This window comes from Astyanax mexicanus, chromosome 25, assembly GCF_023375975.1.
Source record: "Astyanax mexicanus isolate ESR-SI-001 chromosome 25, AstMex3_surface, whole genome shotgun sequence".
Lineage (NCBI taxonomy): Eukaryota > Metazoa > Chordata > Actinopteri > Characiformes > Acestrorhamphidae > Astyanax > Astyanax mexicanus.
This window is the reverse complement of record NC_064432.1, coordinates 27011522-27030690: the sequence shown is the minus strand read 5'-3', so window position 1 is coordinate 27030690 and position 19169 is coordinate 27011522. Positions and strand designations below refer to the sequence as shown.

Sequence of the window (19169 nt, the reverse complement as noted above, 5' to 3'; positions counted from 1 at the left end):
GTTTCTTTTATTTGTTGGTTGATTTTGATTTCTTTTTTATTCTTTCATGTTTTTGTTGTTTCATTTTTAATTGTAAGTTTTTTTGTGCACGTTTTTAAAGCAGTTGGAGAATCTCAGCAGGTGTACAAATCAGAGCACCTGTCCTTTATTTTAGTTTTTTATAGTTTAATAAAATACTAAACATTTTGCAATAATTCATTACACAAAGCATGTTATTTCATATAGTTATTTTCCTTATTTGTGGTCTTTTTGCAGTTAATAGCGTGTATTAATATCTCACCTGTTCCTTCTGTCTCAACTGTGTTGTGTGTCTGCAGGTGCCGTCTGAAGGTCAGGCCCTGCAGCAGGTGGGTCCGTCTCGGGTGGCTGCGGTTGGGCCGTATATCCAGTCATCCACCATGCCTCGCGGCCAAGTGAGACACGAGACCCTGCTGGTGAAGCCCACCTACCCCGACGGCACCGCCACGCTGCCCACCCAGGAGAGGAGTGCTGCCCTCGCCCACGGCAAACCTGGCCCAGGTAACCTGTACACCTGTACTCAGAGCATTCACAGATAATATGATTATATGGGGCTCTAGCTTATATGGGGAGAACAGACTAGACCAGGGCTCTGAGTGGGCAGGGACTGTATTTGTTGACATATTTTGTATTGCGATAGTAAAAAACTTATAAATTACATTTAATATTACACTCTATCATCTACAGAAGCATTGTAAAATGAAGTGTAATGTAGTGTAAAGGGATGGAGTGCTGCTACAGACTAGTAGCTCTCCAGCCCAGAGGGTTGTTGAACCCAGTTGCAGAACAGTTGATCTCAAAGCAGCTCAGGAACGGGCAGAAACTAAAGTCACGCCGAGCGACGAAGAGAGACAGGGGGAGGAATGTAAACAAAAGCTCATAAGAGAAGCTTTTTATTTTTTATTTTATTGTTCATTATCGTTCATTATAGTTTAAACAACCTCACAGCCTATTGCCGACCCCTATTCAAAATAATAAATACATTTGTAAATGATAAATTAAGATGAATTAATAAAAAACAAAAGGTAATTTAGTAACGCAGTGTAAAACTGCAAAAAGAACGAATAAAATAAGGTACGATTATAAAATGTTGGGTAATTTAAAGAGGTTTATCTGCTATACGCTGAGGTTTTTGGCTATTGTGAGATTTGGGGCCATTTGAATACAGTTTAAGAGAGTTTGAGACATTTTTGGCACTTGTTGTAAAATTAATAATAGAGCTCAAACCATATATACATATAGATGGCTCAATATTTTTTGGTTGCTTATTAAAAAATTTGATTTTGTAATATGGATTATGGATCGTACAGCTCAAATATCCAATATTTTTTGGTCCCTATTGGGTTTCATATACAGAACCCCACATGTTATCTGGGTGCTAGGCTCTAAAAAGCTCATATTAAAAGTTAGTAATTAGGTTTTATTCACTAATTGATGGTGAATTTGAGTGATGATCTGCATCCACATCCAGGGGAGGAGCTTTCTTCTGCATCTCCTTTAGATTGGCTGGAGCATGGCTTTGATGTAACACTCAGCTCTGAAGGTAGCTAAGCTAACCATGGGTGTGTGGTTTGCTGTGGTGCAGTGTCCCATCTTTTATTCTTTTATTGAGTGTTTCTTCTTTACTGATTTTCTACAATAGGTTTGGGAAAAAAATAAATCTGTATATATATATATATATATATATATATATATATATATATATATATATGTATATAAAGAATAATAGGTTCTTTAGCACAAACTGAAAGGTGATGTGTAAAACTTCCTCTGTTGATCACGTATTTGGTGATGTATCATTGGTTCCACTAAAACTGGCTGGATCGCAGAAAAACACCAGTTATTTTAGTTTTAGAGCTTAATTCCTTAAAAAAAAATACGTTCTAGAACCCGAAAAAAAGAATGGGAGGCTAACGTAAGACTGTATGAGTCAGTGTGGCCAAAAAAAAATTGTGCTCTCTCTGACTCTGGCTGCTGATGGCCCAGGATTTGAACCAGTGATCCATGGGCCACAGTGATGAACCCAACTGTTTAATGTTAAAATTTCAAATTTCTACTTTTAACTTCTCTGCTACATAATAGAAACGTAAGTCTGGTTATATTTAAAGATATATGTATATATTTATGACTATATTTCTGTGGTCGTGACCCCTGGTTGAAGCGTAGCGCTGCTGGCAGTGTCTCCTCAGGTACGCTGTGAATTGGGAGCAGTGGGATTCATTAGCAGGTCGGTGGCAGCAGCTTCCTGTCAAAGCAAAGCCCTGACTAAGGCTTTCAGCAGCGGCCTGTGGCCGGAGTCCTCCTTCTATTAAAGGGCAGCACTGACTAATCAACAGTCGGCCTGTGTTTAGTACATTTAAAGAACCCAACCACGGCAGCCACATTGTGATGAGCCAGCTTGAGGTACCCAACGAAAGATAAACTATTGAGAAGGATTTAATTTTGATAGTGTGTCATTTAAATCGGTGGGACTTTTATTGTCTTTACGGTAAACGTGCTTTATTAAAGAGGCGCAGTTCTCGAGAGCGTTGGTCGGGTTTCTGTAGTCCTTGTAGAACTGTTAGAACTACAGGTCTGAAAGCAAGTCGCAGTTCTGGAAAGAGGTGCAGCAGTTCTCACGAGCGTTGGTCGTGTTTTTGTAGTCTTTGTAAAACTGTCAGAACTACAGGTCGGGCACAGACATGAAAGGACTGCTATTCCTCCTATTCCACCTCAATGCAGCGCTGCAGTGAGTTTCAAGCTGTAATTTTACTGCTTTAAAAAGATCAATAATTAAGGAAATCCTATCTAGTGTGCCTTTAAGTACCCCTGATATAGTGGTTTATTATTATTATTATTATTATTATTTTTCTGCGTCAGATTAAGGAAAGGCAGCAGTTAAATGTAACAGGTTTTCTGAAGTCTGCCGCGATGTTGCGTTGAATCTGTTCCGCATGATGAGCCGATATTCAGTGAGAAAGAAGGAGAGGATGTTGGAGAGGAGAGATTCAGCAGATCAGGATAAAGTCCTGTCCGGAGAGCTGCCGTCTCGTATCCTGCCCTGTTTTTAACCCAGTTTATCCTGTTCAGATTTTCACTCCTGGCTTTATTGTTTATTTATTGTTCTACTCTCTTTATGCTTGTATTTCCTTTCTTTTCTCTTTGTTTGATGGGATATTCAGTGTTTCTCTGTGCTCAGATTTGTCTCTTCTTTGCGTTTTTTGATTTATTTTTTATAGAAGCAATGTTCTTGCTTAAGCCTCTGAAAGAGCTGCGGGCCAAAAGAAAAGGTACACGGATCTTTTTTTTGTCCTAAACAGGCTGATTTCTTTCTTCTGGTAGATGTTTTGTTTGCTGTTGACGTGTGGTTTTGGCGTGTGATTTGAGTTGTTGATTGACTGGCTGTGTACTCTTGCTTTGTGCTTCGTTTTTCATTATTGTTCTCCAATTTTTTGGGACTTAAAACTGTCTAGACTTGTGTTTTTCCCTTGTTTTTTATTTCATTTGTTGCTGTGTTAGTAGGGCCGAACAATGAGCCGATATAAATATATATTGCAAAATTAAAAATTGTTTTAATAATGGTGATATATGATTTTGTAAAATGTTTTCAATATTTCAGCAACACTTAAGGCATTTTTTTACACCTGTAGTTGATTTTTATGTCTTCCAGTTAGTTTACTTGGAGAAAACACTGAAATAATAAAGTCGTAAAATGTCTTATATTAAAATCTGGATAATTAAGGTCTTAAATTGTCTTAAGTTTACTGTAAATTTGCTGTAGGTATTACATTTTTAGATGGTGTGTTTAAAAAACATGCTAACATTAGCAGTGACTTACTGTGGAGAGAAATAATGTTAGCAAAAAGCTAGCTAACGATAACTGGGGGAGATCTAAGGGTAGCAAAAAGCTAGCTAACATTAGCCTCGAGCTAGCTAATGTTACTGGGGAGAAAACTAAGGCTAGCGTAGAGCTAGCTAACATTAGCGGAGAGCTAGCTAACATACTAACATTAGAGGTGAGTTAGCTCTATTACAGAGGAGAAAACTAGGGTTAGCGGAGAGCTAGCTAACATTATCAGAGAGCTAGCTAACATTCTAACTTTAGAAGCAAGTTACCTACATTACTGGGGAGAAAACTATGGTTAGCAGAGTTAATATAAAGACAATTAAGAAATAGAGGACTAAAATAACACAGAAATTATGAAAAGCAGGTAATTGATGGAACTAATATAAATAAAAAAACCCCAATAATAAGAAGTTAAGAAAGTATGTAAAAAATAAAAGGACAAGATAAATTAAGTATAAAGGTAAAAGGCCAAAAAAAATCAGTAATAAAACAGATATGGTTTGATAATGGGTGTATTGGGAAATGAGAACAGTGTGATTTTTTTTTTTTTTTTTTTTTTTTTTTCAGGAAAAAAAAAATATATATATAAAATAAAAATAAAGTAAAAAAGGAGTACCCTGATATAAAATATAATATCTATCGTTCATAAGCTCTTAACTAACCTTAATTCTTAGTTTTTTAAAGAAAATCATCAAAACAATACACAATAAACAATGCATTCAATTATTAGATTTTTTTTATTATTAATTTGATTAAACTCTATGTTTAGCTCTTTTCAGTTTGTGAGAGTGTGGAATAAAGCAAGTCTTCACAAAGCTGAGCTGTTTTCCAGCTTTATTCCACTTAATTTATCTGTTTTTTTGCACATTTATGTGCAGAAATGGGTCAGCTGGAAACGCTGTGCTTCTCTTATGCTAAGCAGAGTTTACTGTGTGCTTTCTGACCATCTGATTCTATTATATCTTCCTGCTTTTCCTCCACATTTTATCTTCTGGAGTGCAGTGACTGCTTAACTAAACCTTCTGTAGGCTTTTATTTAGATAATTCTCTGTTAGTGCTGGGCGATAAAACCAAAAATATACATTACTATATATATATATATATATATATTTTTTTTTTTTACATTTTTTAGTTTGAAGACTGGGTTTTAATATAGTTTTGTGCCTTACTCTATGATGTATTTTTGTTCCACAAAATTACACAATACAGCTCTATTCGTTAAAAAATGAAGTTTCTTTGATTTTACAAACCATTTCACAAACCATCAAACCACCAAACTGAACTGCTTGAATTTTTACACCAGGAGTAAAGCAGCATAAAGTTATCCAAAAGCAGTGTGTAAGACTGGTGGAGGAGAACATGATGCCAAGATGCATGAAAAAAACTGTGATTAAAAACCAGGATTATTCCACCAAATATGGATTTCTGAACTATTTGTATTTAGAATTTGGGAGAAATGTTGTCTGTAGTTTATAAAATAAAACAACAATGTTCATTTTACTCAAATATAAACCTATAAATAGCAAAATCAGAGAAACTGATTCAGAAACTGACTGTGGATTGATTGTGCAATTCCATTTCTCTTTTTTTGGGTGAGTAATTGCCCTTTGCTGTTGTTTTTCTATTTTACTGGGAAAAAACACTCATACAATAAGGAACAGCTGCAGGAGCTCCTCATTTAGCGCCACTAGCACTGTGTAACGGTATACCGCCCAGCACTACTCAAGTTCCTGGGACTATATCTTGGAGAGAGTTAAGTATAGTGGTGTAACTGTATGTGTCACGGTTCGGTTCGCAGTTGATTCAAAATGTCCACAAACGTCGCTGCACTGCCATAGGAAACTAATGCTCACCTGTTGCTTTCCAGTGTGAATTCAGGGTTAGGCGCTCGTACTGTCTCTCTCGCTCTCTCTCTCTTTCGCTCGAGCCGTCTGTCTGTCTCTCTTTCTCTATTTCATTCGCACCGTCTGTCTCTCTCTTTTGCTCGTGCCGTCTGTCTGTCTTCCTTTTTCTTTTTGCTCACGCCATCTGTCTCTCTTTTATTTTAAGAAATAAATATTTGTAGTTTAATCAGGTAAAGGAATGCTGATGACTGTAGGAGAGAACCCTGGTTTCAGTATTTAACGTACGGAACTGGGAGGTTTATCGTTGTATGTATCGTTACACCACTAGTTAATTCCATGCAGCGTTTTTACAAAACGCATTGAGCAATTTGATCAGTTCTCTAATCTAATCCTAATTAATCAAACCTCCTTCTGCTTCTTCCTCCTCCAGGGCTCCATCCAGGGAAGGTGTCGGACAGGAGCTCAGTTCCTGCAGATTCCAGCACCCTCCACGTCTCCTCCACCTCCTCCTCCACCCTCCCTCGGATGCCCAGCCAGGCCCTGGCAGAGCAAGGTGACCCTAAACACACTGCACCCAGCCTGGATTTGATTACACCCAGTAAACCACCGCCGCTGTAACCTTTCCCCCGCGCTGCAGCGTCTCACTGTGTCCTGAATACTAATCCCTGTCCTCCTGTCTCCTCTTCCCCCGCGGCTCCAGATGACGCAGAAGTCCTGAAACGTGGTCAGCAGGACCGGAGGACGCGTCCCGTCTCCATGTTCGAGCCCACCGAGCAGCCGGCGGCGTCCCTACGCAAGAACCAGAGCAGCGAGGACCTCGTGAGGGACGCCCAGGTAGCAGATCACCTTTTAGAGCAAACTTAGTTTTTATAATACTTAAAATAGTGTTGCACATTGATATTTATCTGTGGCTTCACATAGATGAATATCATTAATTATTAATAATAATATATAATTAAAATTAAATTAAACAATTTTGTAATTTTACAAGTGTGTATCAACCTAGTAGCCCTTGGCATTAATTGGTACCCAAGAAGTAGCTCCCAGTTTCTAAAACGCTGGGGACCCCTGGCCTACATTATATATGTAGGGCTCCCAACGATTAGTCAATATAATCGATAATGTCGATTATTTAAATTTGTCAACTACAAATTTCATTGTTGACTAATCGTTAATTTGTAACAGTACCACATTACACAAAGTGATGGGGACAGAAGAGCCCAAACACAACAGATTATATAATTATTCACAAAATATCAGTACTCTTCATGTTTAAACTACATGTGAACAATAAAATGCCTTTAAATCTCATGTTTAGCTGTTTTTCTGTTGTATTTAGAGGTGGAGGACATGCAGAAATAATCACTGACTAATCAAAAAAATGATCATCAGATTAGTCGACTACCAAATGAATCATTAGTTGCAGCCCTACATATGTATTGGGCAGTTCTCTCTAAAATGTTCCAATTTGTCATGTTGCCCCTTGGGAAATTTAATTTAATAAAAGTTCCTCACATTCTGCTTTATTCCAGACTGCGGTTAAAAACACAGTGAAGATTCCTCCTCCAGTTCCGAGCAAACCCAGACAGGTAAACCTGCCCTCAGGTGCTCAAATCGGCTACAGCAAGACCGGCCTCAACACCGGAACCTTCCCCGGCAAGAGCAAACCGGCCAATCAGCAGCAGCCTGGTGCCCCCCACGCCCGCGTACCCCTGCCCCCCGTCCAGAGCAACACCCTCCCCCTGCCCTCCAAACAGGAGGCGCCGCCCGCCGCCACGGTGCGACCTTTCACCCCCGAGCCCCCCGGGGCTAAGGACGCTGCCGCCGGTCATTCCTTCCAGAAGCCCCAGACGCTGGCGGGCAGCTCCATCTACTCCATGTACACCAAACAGCCCACGCCCGGCAAGCCCTACCCGCAGATGGTGCAGGGGGCGCACAACCGCTCCCAGCCCCGCAACAACTTCATCAGCGGTGAGTCTAAAAGAATAAATAAAATTCCTGATTTTAAATTTAAAATATGCTACAAACTGGGAGGAGAAGAGTAGTTCGTTCACGGCATTGGGTGATGTATGGGTTTAGGAAAATTACACTTTTTGTTTGTTCTAATTGTTCAATTCATTAATAGTTGTATCTGTCCGTGCAGTTTACGGCAAACCAGTGATCCCAGCAGGTCAACAATCCCCATCCCAGCACATAGAGAACCCCTACCTGGATCGGGCAGTCGGCTCGGAGACCGAACCCGACCACGCCACGAGCGGCAGCCCGGCTCCAGAGAACCAGGAGACGGAGCGAATCCCAAGACCACTGAGCCCCACCAAGCTCCTCCCCTTCATTTCCAACCCCTACCGCAACCAGAGCGACGTAGACCTGGAAGCTCTGCGGAAGAAGCTCTACAACGCTCCCAGACCTTTAAAGAAGCGCAGCTCCATTACCGAACCTGAGGGACCTGCTGGCCCCAACATCCAGAAGCTCCTCTACCAGAAGACCACGCTGGCGGCGATGGAGACCACCGTGAACTCCCCGAGTCCTGCGGAGGAGGAGAGCGCACCGGCGTCCGAACCCCAATCCAAATCCCTCCTCCCGGAAACGCCTCCACCTGAGGTACCCGAACAACCACGCGTCGACCCCCCGTCAGCACCTACGACCGTGCTGAAGATCGACGGCGAAGACTTCATCCCCCCTCCACCGCCTCCGCATCCGGCCCCCCGCCCCGACGAGTCCCTCCTACCGCCACCCCCTCCCCCTGCACCCGAGGAACCGTCGCTCGGGATTCTGCCGCCATCTGAGAGCTACATGGAGGAGTTCCCTCCGTACCCTCCTCCACCCTACCCCAGCGGTGCAGAGCAGGAGGCTCTGGGAGAAGATACCTTCAACATGAAGCCGCCTGAGGTCACAGGACAGGTTCCTCTACCACCTGTAAGTACCTGTGGGGTTTCTTATTATTTCACTTCACGTGAGGCTCTTTCCTTTGTAAGAACAGTATTAATTAACCTAATCGACTTCAGACCAACCAAACCAAAGCCGACATCTACGAATTCTGACCTCCTAGACTGCTACATTTGTCTCTTATATGTCCATTTGTGGTCGCTTGCGACGTTTATAGGCGCTAATTTATTGGCACCAATGCTAATCCAGCAAGCTACCTTTAGAGCCTTCCGCTACTTTCATTCAAGCGTCATTTTCCTCCAATGCAGATCATGTAGTTCATGCAGATCTTTCCTCCAGATGCAGGAGAGCTTCAGGTTCTTGTGGATTTCCATAAAAAAACAATAAAATATACAGATGTTTCTGAAGAATCTGCTGCTTCTAAACTTTTTTTTATAAGTTCTGGTGTATCTCAGATTTTAATGAAGGCCCTGCTTTTCTCAGGGTAAGAGGACGAACCTGAGGAAGGTTGGATCTGAGAGAATCGATCACAGCATGAGGGTGAAGTTTAACCCCCTGGCTCTTCTTCTGGACTCGTCTCTGGAGGGGGAGTATGATCTGGTGCAGAGGATCATCTATGAGGTGGGATTACTTTATTATTTTCTGTAATTTTACTGTAGTAACTCTTGGGAAGTAGAGATGCACATTTATAACTTTATACAACTTTAAAATCTTAAATTTAAAACTAATACAAATAAAAAAGCCACAATCTGCAGGTTCAAAAACAATATGTTTGTTTTTTTTAGTGTATAGTGCACTTTTTATTAAATTTATCATATTAAAGTTTATCACCTGCGCATTAATACATAGTACAACTAAAGGTGAAATGCTTTGATGACTCACATTTCTTAAATTGTTATATATAATAGTGACAGTAAACAGATTGTGCAGTACATGGTAAGTGGGGAAATTGCATTTAGTAAACACTGATAAGTGCAACACAAGCGTAAACAGTAAAGGTTTAAAGTTATATTGTTAATGTTTATCTGATTTTTTTTGTGGTGTATTTGGTGTCTGCTGATTTGTTTAAGTTATAAAACTTGGCTGAATTGAGCCTCCAAAAGGTTTTTCATTGTTAGGATTTAATATTTCTGTTGATTTTAAATAAAATACATCACATTTTCCACAGGTTGAAGACCCAAGTCAACCCAACGATGAGGGAATCACAGCTCTACACAACGCTGTCTGTGCCGGTCACACAGAGATCGTTAAATTCCTGGTGCAGTTTGGAGTCAATGTGAACGCAGCCGATAGTGACGGCTGGTGAGTTCAGTTATTAAATTAATCATATTAATGTTTTTTGTCACCTGCACATTCATATTTAGTACAGTTTATAAAATTATAGATTAGTGCTAAAAAGATTAGACAGGATAATCTCCAATGTTTATTGTCGATTAATCATTAATTAGTAACACTACACAAAGCACTGCAGTCAGAAACACAATGGCCTTCATTTGCCTAATAAACTAATCGAAACGAATAATTGTCAGATTAGTCGACTTCCAAAATAATTGTTCAATCGACTAATGAAATTAAATAATTATCAGGTTAGTCAACTATCAAAATAATTGTTTAATCAACTAATCAGATTAAATAATTGTCAGATTAGTCAACTCGACTACCAAAATAGTTGTTTCATCGACTAATCGGAATAAATCATCTTCAGATTAGTCGACTACCAAAATAATTGTTCAATCGACTAATTAGAATAATTATCAGATTAGTCAACTTGACTACCAAAATAGTTGTTTTATCAACTAATTGGAGTAAATAATCGTCAGTGTAGTCAACTACCGAAATAATTGAAAAAATATTATATAACTAATATGACGATTATTTATTCCGATAAGTCGATTGAACAATGTACTAATCAGAATAAATAACTATCAGATAAGTCAACTTGACTACCAAAATAATCGTTTTATTGACTAATTTGAATAAATAATCGTCAGATTAATTGACTACCAACATAATTGTTCATGAATGAATTAGTTGCAGCCCTAGTGCAGAGAAACAAACACTGATTTACACTCACTGTCCTGTAGTGATGCCCCCAGGAGGATCAGTATATGTCAATTAGAGACTTAAAATGAGTTAAAATATCTGAGAAAGTGCTGTAAGAACTTCATACAGCTTTTAACGGATTTGTGATAAATATATCACAATGGGTTCTTTTAGATTAGGAACATTAAAATGTGGTATTGAGTTCAGGAGAACGGTTTCTCAGAAAGGATTGTGTTAAATAGACCAGTGTGTACGTTATATATGTTATTAAATGTGTTCTTTATGATTTAAATGTATTATTTATGATGATAGGACCCCGCTGCACTGCGCCGCCTCCTGTAATAACGTACAGGTGTGTAAGTTTCTGGTGGAGTCTGGAGCCGCCGTGTTCGCCACCACCTACAGCGACATGCAGACGGCTGCAGATAAGTGTGAGGAGATGGAGGAGGGATACACCCAGTGCTCACAGTTCCTCTACGGTGCGTATACCCACTGTACTCATCCATTAGTTCAATATATTATCTTATATATTACATAGATGTATTACACACAGAGTGATCTATTTTAAGCCAGTGTAAACCCAAAAATCTGTATTTCAGAAAATTAGATTATTGTATTACAAGACCAATTGGTACTTTTGGTAAGCAGTGTGGGCAGTGTGCCAAGTCCTGCTGGAAAATGAAATCTGCATCTCTATAAAAGTTGTTATCAGCAGAGGGAAGCTGTAAGATATGAAGTGCTGTAAGATTTTGTGGGAAAACAAAACTGCACTGACTTTAGACTTGATAATAAAACACAGTGGATCAACACCAGCAGATGACAGACATGGCTCTCTAAACCGTATGCGGAATTAATTTTCATTTTTTCAAATTCATAAATCAATATTTTGTAGAATTACCCTGATTTTTAATTACAGCTTTCATGCATTTTGGCATCATGCTTTCCTCCACCAGTCTTACACACTGCTATTGGGTGACCCGCCTTTTATTCTCTACACCTACCATACCAAAATTTTACTGAACTCTGGGTTTTATACTGAGTTGTGAATCAAACCCTGAATTGTATGTACCGTTACACCCCTTTGGCAGATGTTGTATATATTTTTATTTGCAGTTTATATATAATATTCTTTTCCTTGTAAAATTTACTGTAAATTGTCTTAAAAATTTAATGTTAGTATTAGATTTAACTTGTTTAGATTTATCTTGTACGTCTAACACGTCTGATATATATTTATATATGTGATAAATATATTTTTGACGGTGTTGTTTGTGTGTTTTGTGCAGGCGTGCAGGAGAAGATGGGCATCATGAACAGGGGCGTGGTTTACGCTCTGTGGGATTATGAGAGGGAGGAGGGGGACGAGCTGCAGTTCAGAGAGGGGGACTGTATGACGGTGGTGAGGAGGGAGGATGAAGATGAGGTGGAGTGGTGGTGGGCGAGGATGAGCGACAGGGAGGGGTATATCCCCAGGAACCTGCTCGGGGTGAGTTTAACTAATCACAGATTTAATTTCATGTATCTTGGCATCATGTTCTCCTCCACCAGTCTTACACACTGCTTTTGGATAACTTTATGCTGCTTTACTCCTGGTGTAAAAATTCAAGCAGTTCAGTTTGGTGGTTTGATGGTTTGTGATCATCCATCTTCCTCTTGATTATATTCCAGAGGTTTTCAATTTGTACCGAACTGTGGAGTTTATACTGAACTGTATATATTTATATTTGTATATGTATATTTTTATATATGTATATATTTGCTGTTTTTTCATTCAAATTTATTGTTACCTTTAGATTTAAGATTTTAGATTTCAGATATATCGTCCGTCTCTCTCTCTCTCTCTCTCTCTCTATATATATATATATATTAGGGGTGTCACGATTCTCTAAATCCTCGATTCGATTTCATTTTCGATTTGAGGGTCACGATTCGATTCGATTCTCGATTTTCTTGTTTTTTTTTCTTGTTATTTTATGCCTCATAAAATTTAAATAATATATTTATTATTATTATTATTATTATAAATATTATAAATATTATTATTATTATTTATTAAGATATATATGGTAATGCCATCTAGTGACTTTTTTTGGTAGCAACAGTGTGCACTATTAAAACAAGCAGTTTATCAGAGCTGTGTGTGGATGGCTGGTGAAACTGCAGTTCTTCATCAAACCACTAGTCGGAGCTGCAGCAGCACAAGCCCCGCTCTCTTCACTCAGTCACTACTTCAGTACAGCCCAGCCACGGGCTACAGAGCTCAGCCAGTCCGTTTTTACTGTTTCTGTAAACAAATAAAGGTTTTAACCCCACTAACCGGATAATACAGCTCACTACAGTTCATCTTTCAGCCCAAGCAGCTAACAGCAGCAGGTTAGAACAGCCGACACGGAGTCACTGCTCGGATTACATTATAAACAGGTCAGTTTGCGCGCTGCTAACCTCAGGATGTTTATAACTACGGAGTTTAGTGGACACACCACGGCCGCCAGGTAAGTCTTTTAAAGGCTACTGAAGACTATTAAAGGCTATTAGAGGTTATTGAAAGCATTATTGGGGGGCAGAAATCAGTACAGGCTGGTTAGATAAGTGATGTGGTGAAACTGTGACTAGCGCTGTCACAGTGATGTTTATTAACGTCATTAAAACAGATTTTGTCAGGTATTGTCTTATAAATATTTACACATAACTTATATCTCTCCTGAAAAGCTTTTATTTTAGTCAGAAACACACTTGTGTTTACTTTATCTGAGAGAAAGATGTTTTTTTAATTCAATGGAAAGCAACAGGTGTAGTCAATTATAAGTTTAAGATTTTTAATCCACCTCACTGTGATCTATAGTCAGTGTTCTCAAGTCACACTGACACACGCATTTCAGCGAGTTCACACGCTCTCACCTGCGCGCACCCACCCCTCCGTTAGAGGGCGGGGCTGCGCTCATGCAGCGGCTCTCTATTTAAATGAATAGGATGCGCTGTGTTGGTGCCGCGCCATTTGCGTAGCGCGCTGCGCTATTTGCGTAGCGCGCGCGGGAGGGATCGTCGATCCTCTTTTTGACTTCGATACTCGAGACCATGACCTCATTTCGATTCGATTTCGATAAAATATCGAGATCGTGACACCCCTAATATATATATATATATATATACTTCTGATTTATTCTGCACATATTTATGTATATTACCACACAGTTTCCTTATAAATAATCCTTATTAAATTGGTACCACTTTAAAATAAGACTTTTAGGGTTTATAAATGGTTTACAATTAGTTTATTAATGGTTACTAATTAGGTTGTAAATGCTTTTAAACTCATTAATAATCAGTTATAACACATAATTAGAAAGGGCAACAGTATAGATGGCTGTGTAATATAGTTCACTGTTTGGCAAACAACAGGTCATTGTTGCCCTTTCTACGTGTATGCGTATGTGTTATAATTGATTATTAATGATTTTTAAGGCATTTACACCCTAATTAGTGACCATTAATAAACTAAACCCTTTATAAAGGTAGTCTTATTTTAAAGTGGTATCATTAAATTATCTATTATACTCAGATACGTTCACTAAATACAGATTTTTCCTGTTTCTTTTCTTAACAGCTTTACCCAAGAATAAAACCACGGCAGAGGAGCCTGGCCTAGACCGTTCTACAGACGGATGGACAGATGGATGGATGGATGGACGGATGGATGAAATGTGATGCTGTAGGACTTTTTTTCTCCATATCCTTCACAGAGGAAGTGAAACACTCAGTATCTTTAGACCAATCCTGGAGGACCTCTGATTGGACGAAGAGACCAAAACATGAAGGATTTTTTATCATCATTATTATTAATAACAGTAATAACGGAACTGAACACTGCGGATGGGTTTTGGACCACTGACCGTTTCGGCTCATCTGAGGCACTTTTCTAATTTTACGTCGGATTTACACGTTTTTCCTCACTTTGTCTGCGTCGAGAACAGAACTGAATATAACGGCGTAAATCTGGAATACGTAATTCTGTGTCTTTTTGGCTTCGATTCTCTTTGGGTGGGTTTTTTATAACTAGGACTTTTATAGTACCATATCCTCATATCCTGTGCTTTAACATTAACTGTTAATTATCACATTTTTGTTTTATCACACTGTGAGATTAGATTTGGGCTGCGTAATTAAGCTGTACTGTTTTTTAAAGGAAAATTCCAGTGTAAAATTGATTTTAGTGTAGTAAAATGTGATGATAAGTACTTACCTTTGTTAAAAATAGCTCATCTCCGCTCTCCTGCAGCTTTCTGAGATCCTGTAATTTTGTGCTTTTTGCCCAAAACTCTTTACTCTTCTTTGCTTCAATAAATTACTTTTTACATTGTTTTCCAGACAAAAAGTAGCTCCACACCTCATTGGTAGAATCTGGAAAGCTGTGACATTTAAAACAAGGCATTAATAACTTTAAAAATGCTAGCTTTCAGTGACATAGACAGCTGCTACACTAGGAGGCAGTCTATGTGGAGTCTATGTATATATGTCTATGTCTGTCATGATCAATACAGGGATGGCGGCGCTTGGAGCTAAAAGCTAGTAGCATTATGTGATGTAAACAGTGTTTTTTAATAAGCTTCTTGTGAACTTTTAAAGTTTTTAAAGTTACTTTCCGCAACACCTTAGGCATCACTTAGTAACCCCATAGCAACCACCTTGGAAACAAAAGCAATAGCATCCAGCTGGCAATGCCTTTTTAGCAACAGATAAAAACTTTTAAACTTTAAACACTTTTAACATTTAGCAACGCCATGATAATCACCTGGAATACCACAGCGACCAGCTAGCAGATAGCCTTTGTGATCACCTGCAACCATCATAGCAACCACATATTAACCTATATTATCCTACCAAACCCCCCTGCGTACCACAGCAACCACCTAGCAGTGCCTTGGCAGCCAGGTAGCAACCACTTGGCAACATCCTGGTAACCACCTGGTATCCCATAGCAAGCAACTAGCAACTCCTTAGCAGCACTCTGGCAGCCCTCACTGATAATAATCAAAATAAATACTGAATGAATTAATGATTAGTGCTGATGTTTAAGTTTATTGTTTTTAGTTACCGTTTTATTGGTCATTTTTAAGTTTTTAATGCCTTGTTTTTAACTCACGGCTCTCCGAATTCTACCAATGAGGTGTTGAGCTTCTTTGAGTCTAGATAACGATGTAAAAAGTGATTTTTTTTTTTGGTGCAACAAAAAAAAGATAAAAAGTTCTGGGCAAAAAGCACAAAATTGCTGGGTCTCAGAAAGCTGCAGGAGCGCGGAGGTGAGCTATTCAACAAAGTAAAAGTACTTTTTATCATGTTTTACTACATTAAAAGTAAATTTTACACCGGAGTTCTCCTTTAAGATTAGGACAATCTTAAGAAGATCGCATCTTCATCGGTAACATCTTCAAGTGCATCACATTCCACACAATTTCTCCTTTTCTACTGCAGAATTTAACGATTGTTAAATTCAGAGATTAATCATATTTTTAAGAATTGAAACAGTTTTGCGAAGCAAAATATCGCAATCTGGTTCGATATATATCAATATTTTCTTACACTTTCTATTAAACGGTACGATGTGAACACTTAAAACTGTTTATCTCTGCAGTGGAAAAGAGGTATCTATGGACAAAAGATAAAAATGAGAGTTTTAAAGCTGTAGTAATTGGTTAAAATGCTTAAAATTCAAGCTCAGATCTTCCTACCAGAGCTTTTTGGTGGTGCTCCATCTAAAACTCAATCCTTAAGTCACGTATTTCCACTGTAGAGTTGATAATCGGCGCTGTGGTCTGCTGTTACCTTCGGTCAGTATTTGTTTGCCTGTAAATCACTGTTGTTAATAGTTCCTTTAATGCTGCAGATCAAAGAAACACCTGAACCAGTGGATCACCTGATTCAGGTGCGTCTCCTTCAACTTTACCAGCGTGGAGAACACCCAAGTTCATATCCTTTTACGTAAAGATGCTTTCCGTTTTAACTCAAATCTCAAGATTTTGAAATTTCGAGTAGGAAATGTCAACTGGAGTGCCCTAAAAGATTGCATTTCGTATTCGGAACACCTAAAACAAGATGCTCGCCAATCTAATATAGAGTTCAAAATTCAAAAATCCAATATGGCTGCTGCATATATCAATAGTTTAGATGTTGGGGTCCATTTGAGCTCGAATGTCAAAATTTCCACGTTCTAAGTAGGAAATTTCAGCTGGAAAGCTCCTACAGATCGAAATTTCAGAGTTCTGAAATCCAATATGGCTGCCCCAACATCAAAAGTCTAATGCGTTCCAATTTACCAAAATGGCTGCACATGATTATTTCAAATTCTGAGTTCCATTTTAACTTTAATGTTGGAAATTCCTAGCTTCAAATGGGAAATCAGAACCAGAACGCTCCTACAAGTAGGATTTTCTATTTGGAAACTTAGAAAAGAGAGGGTTACCAATTCTGAGGTAAAAAAAATTAAAAATCCAATATGGCTGCCACACACATCAGTAGTGAAATGCTGTGGTAAATCCTTCATCCAGGTATAAGATTTGACCTGGAACGCTCCTACAAGTTGGACTTTCTACTTGGAAAGTTGGAAAATAGAGAATTAAAAAGTCCAATATGGCTGCTGTGCAAATCATTAGTTTAAATGCTGTGTTCCATTTGTGATCAAATGTCGAAATTTCTAAGATCTAAGTAGGAAATCTCAGCTGGAAAGCTGTTTCTAAAAGCAGGATTCACCACCCCATTTGCACATCAACAGTAAAACAGTAAAATCAGTATTAATATAGAGTTTATCAGTTTTATCTATTAGTCTTTCATTAAATCAGTTGTAAAAACACTACTGTCCAACTTCTTTTTGGATGATTTAAAATAAAAACAGAGTTATCTGAAAGCTCCACTTAATTTTCTGATATTTGACCTGTGAGGTAAATGAAACGCATTTTAAGAGTTGCTCTGTACGAAAGTGTTTTGGGTCATTGATGATGAAAGTGATAAAAAAAAAAATTAGGTGATACGATTTTTCTGAAATCCTTTTTCTCTTGTTTAAACATAATGACTGTTTTTAGCATATCTTCACATTTTCACAGTGTAATATTCGCAGCGTACGCCACATTGAAAGCAAGTTTTTCGCGTCTCTATGTTGTGATATGTAACGCCACTCAATCATAAACCCTTTTACACACTACGCTTTGTGTCTTCTTGTTTTTTTTCGTCCGTTTATTATTATTTTTTTGATAGGCTGTTCTTAAGCTTTCTCTTTTCCTGTTTTGTCGTTTTTTTTTTTTCACTTAAAAGAGAAATCCAGTGTGAGATGGACTTGGGTTTTAGTGAAACATGAAAATGAGTACTAATTTTTGTAGAAAAGTCTCAAATACAGCACTTTTAGTCGATACTACCAACAGCCTTACAATGATATTTTGTTTTAAGTCAAGAGGCTTTCATTGTCTTTCCATCTATAAAATTACAACAGGATATATTAAAATAGTCAATATAATATCATGGATTTGTTTCCCATTCCTACCAACTTGTTCATGATCGTTGTTTGACTTATTGTAACTTTAATTTCGAGATGGTGAAGGAAACAGAAACGTAAAAGGAGGATGTACAATGTTTTTTTTTTTTTTTTTAGAGTCTAAATCAAGTCAAGTCTAAATCCAGTGTCCAGTATTATATGCCTAGATGTACACACATTAATACATATACTGTATTTTTTGCACTATAAAGCGCATTGGATTATAAGGCCTATTATGCAACACTAGTAAGGAACAGGGGTGTTGCCATGTTTTCCTTCTAATTCAGCAGATCTCACCACTACCGTGTCTAATCTGCACAGATTTATCTCCTGAAAACTGTTTATTTGGGTAAGGCTGGGTGCTAGTGAACTTTTCAGCAAAAGTGTCTTTTATTGTTTTGTGTGCTGAACCTATTAATTTATATTTTTTTTGTACATGAAAATGTTGTATTACAGCATCAGCCTATAATGCAACATATTTTTTCCCCAAAATATAATTTATATATTTATATATATTTATAATATAAATATATATTTGTATATTAGTCTTCATATATACACGTGAAATGTGTTTTCTTGCAGCTCAGTTTTTGGGCTGCAGATGGCAGTGTTTCCCAACTTTACAAGAAGTATTTTAAATACAGTACAAGTCAAGAGTTTGTACACACCTTAAATTCAGTGTTTTTATTATTTTAAAAATGTTCATTGTAGATTAATACTAAACTCATCCAAATTATGATAAAAAAAACATTGAATTATTTACTAAACAAAACAAGAAAACAAGTTCATATTCATAAAGATTTAAGAGTTCAGAAGAGTTCAGAAATTCTTTAGTATAAGAACACACAATCTTTTAACGTCTACTGATGCAGGTACACGCTTCATATTCAATATTTTAGAAGCATTGCAACAAAATTATCCTCAATGTCTAATAATATTTCATCTTTCTTGCTTTTGACATTAGATTACCAAAGTTCCCCCCTTTCATTGAATATTAATGCTTTTCTCTTCACGTCTCGTGACTCAGAAATGG

General features: G+C 38.0%; 1 protein-coding gene across 5 annotated transcripts in view; it reads left to right on the top strand.

Moving 5' to 3' along the window:
* The window catches only part of tp53bp2a (tumor protein p53 binding protein, 2a), a 43267-nt gene extending 25458 nt beyond the window's left edge, over positions 1-17809 (top strand). For 4 of the 5 annotated variants that reach the window (XM_049472187.1, XM_022682121.2, XM_049472188.1 and 1 more), the window contains 11 exons: positions 318-519; positions 3237-3287; positions 6119-6241; positions 6389-6522; positions 7221-7659; positions 7832-8604; positions 9058-9195; positions 9743-9876; positions 10930-11096; positions 11904-12103; positions 14222-17809. In XM_049472187.1, coding sequence (XP_049328144.1) covers positions 318-519; positions 3237-3287; positions 6119-6241; positions 6389-6522; positions 7221-7659; positions 7832-8604; positions 9058-9195; positions 9743-9876; positions 10930-11096; positions 11904-12103; positions 14222-14263 — 2403 coding nt within the window. In that variant the 3' untranslated portion in view covers positions 14264-17809. The remainder of the gene's footprint in view (positions 1-317; positions 520-3236; positions 3288-6118; positions 6242-6388; positions 6523-7220; positions 7660-7831; positions 8605-9057; positions 9196-9742; positions 9877-10929; positions 11097-11903; positions 12104-14221) is intronic. The other variant, XM_049472189.1, reaches the window with a different exon arrangement.
* Positions 17810-19169: the final 1360 nt, after the last annotated feature.